A 7,736-nucleotide genomic window follows, 5' to 3' on the forward strand; every position below is an offset into this window, starting at 1 on the left:
CGCCGCGCCCCCGGGTGGCCTGAGCTGCTGGAGATAAGCGGGTGTTGGCAGTGTTTGTGGAGCTCTGGGGCGGCAGTGTCTGAGCGCTGCACAGTGCGTGGTGCACTTATTGTGGCTCTTTCTAAATCATTTATTTGTTGTTGCTCCCCGCGTTGTACCACTCGGCAATTTGCTGTGTCCGGGACAGCAGCCCGTGGCACAGGACATCGCTGTCCCCAGGCATTGGCACCAAAGGCTGACAAATGACCAGGGCTGACTGCAGCAGGAGGCGGTAACCCCGGCCCAGACACGTTGGATGAGGGGAGGTGGGCAAGTGTAGAAGTGCTCTCTCTGCCTCTCCTACTGCAGGTGTGCTTCATCGGCCGAAGCAATGTGGGGAAATCATCTTTAATACGGGCATTGTTTTCGCTGTCTCCAGAAGTGGAGGTCAGGGTGTCAAAAACTGCAGTAAGTGACACTTTTAACTTCCCTTCCTCTTGGTCAGAAGCTGGTGCCAACCCAGAGTATAGGGCTGAGAAGGGCGGGAGGAAATAAGCTCATGGGTTACTTGAAGCAGCAGGAGAACGTACCAGCCATGGTGGCCACCAGCTCACGACTGGCGCAGGCCTTGCTCTAGCAAAGGAAAAAGTGGAAAGAGCCCAGCTTAGCTCTTCAGCCAGGGCTGGCACGTGCCAGACGGAAGAGTCATTCCAGCTGAGCAGCCGTGCTGTAAAGCCCTTTGGGAAGAACCAAGCACAGAGACCCATGAAGGTGTTTTTCATCTGTTGTAAGGATAGAGCCACACAGGATTGCTATAAGGGTAGGAGATTAGGCAGCTTAAAGCAACAGTAGCATTTTTGCAGCCTTCTCTGGGGGGCAGGGTATGGTACAGAGATGTTTTGTGGGGCATCTCCTAGTCCACTGCTTAAAGCAACTTTTTAAAACCACCCCCTTCCTTCATCTTGCCTAAATCCTCTCCCCAGGGCCACACCAAGAAGATGAATTTCTTCAAAGTAGGGAAGTACTTTACTCTGGTGGATATGCCAGGATACGGCTACCGTGCCCCACAAGACTTTGTGGAGATGGTGGAAGCCTATCTGCAGGAACGGCACAAGTAAGGGACTTAATTGTACCTCCACAGAGCAACGAAAGCCAGATACAGTGTCATGTAATTAGGTGAAAAAATGCAGGAGGGGTAGCTACTTCCAATGGTAGTATTGATTAGGTCTGATGTCATTTCCCTGGGAACCTCTGTGGTGTCACTTATTCGCGCTTAGAGAAATCAAAACAGCAGAAAAGATTGAGGTGCTGTTCCATGCTGACCCTCAGCTCCCATGCATGGCTTTTCTTGGCTCCTCCTATCCCCAGATCCCGTGTTACTTGTTCTCGCTTACGAATTTGGAAGTAGCAGAGCAGGCATGAAATAATGGTGGTGATTACTGTTGCTTGTATTTCTGGCAGCTTGAAGAGGACTTTTCTGTTAGTTGATGGTGTAGTAGGACTCCAGAAAACAGATCATATTGCAGTAGAGATGCTGGAAGAGTTTGGGATTCCTTATGTGGTAGGTAACACTTCATTCTTGTATTGGTTACAAGGTACAGATAATCTATAAAAGGTGTATAACCTCTACCTGATCTTACGCAAGTTGTCCTACCTAAGTAGTAACATCCCCCCCTTTATTGTTAATAAAATAGGCCTAAAATGTGTTGAGGGGGGCAAGTGGGATTTAAGGGATTTTTTGCTTGAATTATTAGAGAGACTCTTTTTTTTCAGTGCTTGACTTGAGGAGCTTGAAAAGGTCCATTCCTTTGCAGGCTATAGAAGTGTTTTGGTGAACTGTATTATACCCTTTTTCCCCCTAGATACGACCCAGAGCTTTCAGCCTGCCTTGCAGGATGGTCCAGGACTCTTGCAGATGTTCCAGGCTAGCAGCAAAATAATCTTCTTTTCCTCTTTTAATCCTCCTTTTCTGGATCCATGCAGATGGTGTTAACAAAAATTGACCGAGCTTCCAGGGGACTGTTGTTAAAGAACGTACTGGAGATCCAGGAGTTTGTAAAGGAGAAAACTCAGGGATGCTTTCCTCAGCTATTCCTGGTCAGGTAAAGCTCTTCTCCGTTGCTGCCGTTTCCTTTCAGGTGATGATTTGCAGCAGGGCAAACTACCTGAAATGGGTCTGTCTGCTCTAGAGGTGGCACTTCTCTGTGCCCCAAGGATGGAGGCTGGGCTGCTGGTGGGGAAGCGCCCCTTTCCTTCCTCCCCCTCCTCTGCGGGTGGGGTTCAGTTTTCAAGGCTGCTCCTCCTTTGGCCTTTCTCCGAGGGGCAGAGTCCCTATGCTGCCTGCTAGTGGGCTTTGCCATTTCGTTTGGAGCTGTGTTAACAGCAGCAAGCTGTAATTGTTTGATTACCTAGCTGAAGTGCTTAATTTACCGAGGTTGTACTGCACTGTGGGAGATGTAATTTAATACAGCCGGTGGCTGAGTTCGCTTGTATTACTCCAAGACACAGCAGCATCTGGACTGAACATCCACACCTTTGTTTCCACAGTTCTCTGGAGTTTTCAGGGGTTCACTTGCTAAGGTGTTTTGTAGCCCACGTTACTGGAAACCTGCCCACTGTAGAGGCCAGATGAAAAGACTGGCTTCTGATCTGCTTGGCTCACCAAGAACAAAAGGTACCAAAACTAGAGGTCTGGATTTTTGTTGTAAATAACCTGAGAATTTATTTTTGGATAAACTTGTATAAATTTTTGGATAAATTAATATTTGTAAAGCTAAGCTTTTTGTTTAACAAATTCATCAATTCAGGAAGTTTGCACTATGAATGAATCCAGGTTATTACAAAACTGTTTTATAAAACCTACATGATTGTGCTAAGGAGAAAAAAGCAAAGAGAACCTCCAAGGAGAAGCAAAGTTTTAATACAGCATTTCCTCTCCCTCCAGCTAAATGTTCAAAAAGCTGCCACTGCGTGCCTAAGCTCTGCTGTATTTAGGATACTAGAGATTAGTCTAGTAATCTCATTAATAAAAAGGCATTTAGTTTCGAAAAGAAAAACTATAGCCCTAACATTAAGAAAACTGTACTTGCCCAGTTTGATTGAATGATGCACAGATGAAAGATTACTTCTTTCAGCTTGTATCGCAGGGGCCAACAACTAGCACCTGTGCAACCTGCCTGCTCTAAGGCGATCTAGAGTGGAAACAGCCAACATGTTCTCTGGGAAGGTGTGTTCAGACTTCTTGTATATTTTACTTTTGCAACTCCTCTGCATCGTGCATTCAATAGGTGCAGCATGACAGAGCATGCCTCGCTTGCATACATCAAGTTGTCGCTGCTCCCCATGGATGAAGGAAAGGACACATCTTTCATGGGATCTGCTTTTTGATCACTGTTGGCTTGAAACAGAGTGGAATAAATGACTGACGCCTAGGGGAACTCTCTCCTTCTGCACTTCATCATCCGTCAGTGCTGCATTTACCTTCTGTTTTAAATCCAGCATGACGTTCTGCAGTTGCACTCAGATGAATTGCCAGAGATGAGACACATTGTCCATTATCTGCATCTGTTCTACCCTGGCAGCTGAAGCACAACACTGATGTCCCGCACTCTTTAGGGGCACCGTAACAGCTGGCAGAACCATGTCCCACAGCAGCTAAGAGCACCTGAAGTTGGCTTGTTACAAGGCACAGAATTGGAGAAAAAAGGACTGCCATCAACAGCAGTAGTTGTTACAAGAGAATTTAGAGCAAAGCTATTAAGTGCTTATGTCAAACTCTGGCACTCAGCGTTGTCATGTCTTAACATTGCCAAATGTGTGTATGCAGTTGTCAAAGTTAATTAACATTAAGTGTTTAAACCTCAAGAAAGAGCAGGTCTTCTGTGAACCACTCTGAGGTATTTCTAGTGTTTTGTTTCATTATGGAATTTCTTGTAAGTCTCAGACTCGACATGAGGTGAGGTCTGTTTGCAGCATACATGTAAGAAGTGGGGATTGTGGGGAATGCAGTAGAAAGATGTGGAACTCCAGTTTCCACATCTTAGCAGAGATCAAACTTGTAATTCTCTAATATTTTACCTCTAATCCCAAAGTGCTCCAGAGCGAACCAGCCCATAGGATGCTTGATCCTAGGAGGAAGTGCAGTAGTATCTAGATAAATGGAACAGGTGCAAGTGAACACTTCAAGAATAATCTTTTCTTAGTATCTTAAAACCAGGATCTTCCAAAAGCATCAATCTTGCCAAGGCTGTCATTTTCAAGGCCTCAGCCTTGACTGAAGAGCCTCTGAAAATAAGTCTGTATATGTAAAAGTGCAGTTCTGGTTTTTGTTCCTCTTCAGAACAAAATGCCTTACAGTGCTAGGAAGTCTTTTATTAACCACTTAAATACATTAAGTACATCTGGTAAATTCATTTGTATAAAAAGTGCTTTGAAATGGAAGCAGACTGTGAATTGGACCCCAAGATCCTTGTGGGTGTGTATAGTTGCCATGAGGTGTCCTTAGGGGAAGCCACATGGAGCTAGGTCACACAGTTTGTTACAGCTGTGCTAGAAACAGTAGGGACAGTCTTATCCTGAAGAACCAGCTTTACCTCTGGACACATCTGGGTTTTCTGCTGCATTGGTCAAAAGATCTTCATTCACAAATGCTTCAAATACTGAAATAACTCTTGCATTTTCCTCAGCCATCTGCAAGAGGGAACACCAGTTTTGTTACGTGCAAGAATCAGTGCCCCTGTGACAGGTAAGGTAGTAAATACAATCAAGTCCCCTCCTTCACTTAAACATTGAAACTTACATTCAAGTGCCTTCATGGGATCACGCTTTGGGTAAATAGGCGTCTGACGCACTAGCATGCTTTCCTGCCAAGTTCTTAAGGAATGTCCTGTGTTGCTGAGTGAGGAACTGCACTTTCTCAGGCCAGGAACACGGAAGCTCTCCCTTTCTTTTTCCCCACTCATTGATCAATGGTGGCCTTGGCAGCACACTGAAGTAGTAGAGATCATTTCAGTTTTAAATGCTTTTGATGTCTTAAATTGTTTGCAGTGTATACACCACACTGCAGGCACCCAGCATTATCTTGTAAAGCTTTGCCTCTTCTGCACCTGTCATTTAGAGAAGTGATGTTGAGTACAGGCTTCTGTAGAAAAGGATTTTACTTTGTGTATCTCTCCGGTCTTTCAGCAGTACTTTCTCCTTTTTCTTCCTCTACTGTGTCTGGTCTAGTCTGTCACCATAACCCTGCACTACAAAGCCAGTATTTTGACTGTATTCTTGCAACAGTCTCCTAGGGTTACTATAATGTAGAATGCATTTTAGTAGGGACCTTGACAGATACTACGTCAATAATTCTATTAATATTAATGAAGTAACCTAAACAGGTTTCTTTGCTTATTTTAAAAAGCAGAGTTGGGGGGGGTTTAGCAGGTAGACATTTCAGATTTAGCCTCTCTGAGGCATTTACACAGAGAGGCAATATGCACTAAGGCAGAAAGAGCTCTCGTTTACTGTCACTTTGAAGGTTGTTTCAGTGTTGCCTTCTTTCAGTGTTTATCTTGTGTGAAGTTTCGCTCCTTGGGCTCAGCATTGTTTTCAGACTCTGCTCAGAACTAGGATGTATTGCAGTAGGAGCTCTCTGGCACAGTATGAACAAACTTTGGATGCCAAACAGAACATGCCAAGTGTTGAATACAGACAATTCACTCTGCATTAAGTGGGGTGGCTGCCCATGAGAAGCAAGATACTGCTACCTCAACTGTCAAAGTTCCTGGCAAGAGAGGAAACAAATTTTAGCAGCAGCTAATGTTTCCAGTCTGTATCACTGGCTAATCCTACTCATGCTTGAGATGACTTTTAGTACCTGCTTATCCCAGCTATAACATAGTACCGTATTTTACAGAAAAATTGTAGCTGTTTCTGTGCAAGCAGGGACAAACCCAGGGAGACATGCAGCTTCTTAACATCACTCTCCTGCTTAAGTGTTTTGGAAACAGAGTAAGACCAGAACCCATTTACAGAAGAGGCAGAGGAGGAAGGACTAAGTTGTGGTTTTGTCCCATGCATACAGGACACAAGATGAGAGGAAAGGAACAAAACTAAGAAAAGGCAAACTGATCTTACACTACATCCCAAAATAAAGATAAGTTAATAAATTGAGAGGCTGTCGCAGGTGAATTATTAAGAGAAGTCATCGTTGTGGGATTAACCAAAAGGTTTTATTAAACAATTATTAAACAATGATTAAATGATGTTTAGACAGTGGTCGCTACTACTTACTACGCTTCTAACAACTAAGCTAGCTCGCAACATGCTTTAGATCTAATATAAAATGTTACTTACCTTGCTGTAGATATCAGATGCCGGGTAAGGGATCTCTCAACCCTGAGGACTAACCTTGAGAGGCGTCACGGGGAGATAACCGCCATGCAGGTGGCTGCTGTGCAAGTGAGCTCAACGGGCTGTGGTGGCTGCAGATATTTATAGCGTAAAGTGATTGACTTGTAGTCAAACTCCCCTTTGGTGTACATGCAACTGTGCAACCCCAGCAGCTGTAGTTTTGTCTGGTCCCAGCTCAGGCTGCTATTGTTAGCTCCTGATAAGACATGACCCAAATTCCTTAAGTTCCTGAGAAGATACGGCCTAGCACAATTTCTCAAGGTTTGTACAACAGGGCTGACTTCACTTAGGCCTACTTGTTGGTGATATCTGAACCAAAGTACTGTTAATTCAGTCAGAGCGGGTGCACCCATCACAGAGGCGTGACTTACTTGTACAGCCCTCTATATAAGAAGCCACCCTCTCCACAATATGCTATAGCCAGTCCTGTAACTTCCTTTTATTCTCATCTGATGCGTTCTCAGCCAGTTTGTATCTAAAACCACCACCAATAAAAAGTAAAATAAGCATCCCTTCCTTACCTACACAAGTGATTTTAATACTGGGTTCGGTAACTGCAATTTGATCTGCTCCTAAGAACTAGCCACAGCGTTAAGCCTGTACGCACAGATTTATTTTAACACTTGACACTGTCCAAGCACTTGTTAAATACTTGATCTCTAACTACTTCAGCTATAACTGAAGTCTACTTGTAAGCATCTCTTGCATAAGCACAGAAAACTGTTTTGCTCAATAAGGTAATTATTGAGCAGCTATCAACTGTTTAGTTAAATATACAGCAGATTTTTTCAGGGAAGGTAGTTCACATTTTTGTATTCTAATAATTTACAATGGTATTTGTGCACCTTGTGGCACATTTACAAAGTTTACACAAGACGATAAATCTACCACTTGTACAGACATAGCTACTTAAACCAGTATTTTCTTTGAAAAACATTTGAAAATGATGGAAAACATATTATGCCAATAAGTAGTAATGGGCAGGGGGGGTAATAAATCTTAGTGCTATTATTGCTAATGCTGTTCCCCAAGAAGTTATTCTCCACTGGTTCTTCTGTGATGAATACAGTGCTGCTGGACTGTTGCCCTCGCCTCTGGTGCCAGTGCAGAACATGGTGCCTTGGGATGGCACCAGCCCTGAGCTCCCTCAGGGAAGGACACCGAAAGGCACGGTGCCCACTTCTTTCGAATTCATTCCCTGGGATCCTTCAGTGCTTCATCAAGACTCTCTGGCTCTACCCTCCACTATGTTTTTGTTTCTCCAGTGTCTGCACCTCAGCTGCACTTTTCCTTCTTCCTCTTCAGCTTCCTAGAGGAACTATCCAGAGGAGAGCGAGCGGTAACGCGGGACGGCAGGGCTT

At 44.2% G+C, this 7,736-nt stretch overlaps 1 protein-coding gene across 1 annotated transcript; it reads left to right on the plus strand.

The window, feature by feature from the left end:
* Positions 1 to 348: 348 nt before the first annotated feature.
* On the plus strand, positions 349 to 3,496 carry GTPBP8 (GTP-binding protein 8 (putative); the record flags this gene model as incomplete). The annotated part of the gene is made up of 6 exons (XM_009580837.1): positions 349 to 447; positions 963 to 1,093; positions 1,441 to 1,540; positions 1,963 to 2,081; positions 2,527 to 2,653; positions 3,267 to 3,496. Coding segments are annotated over 5 exons (534 nt in total), but the record flags the coding sequence as incomplete, so codon positions are not given.
* Between the last annotated feature and the right edge of the window lie 4,240 nt (positions 3,497 to 7,736).

The sequence above is a fragment of the Fulmarus glacialis genome, unplaced genomic scaffold (assembly GCF_000690835.1).
Source record: "Fulmarus glacialis isolate BGI_N327 unplaced genomic scaffold, ASM69083v1 scaffold35806, whole genome shotgun sequence".
Lineage (NCBI taxonomy): Eukaryota > Metazoa > Chordata > Aves > Procellariiformes > Procellariidae > Fulmarus > Fulmarus glacialis.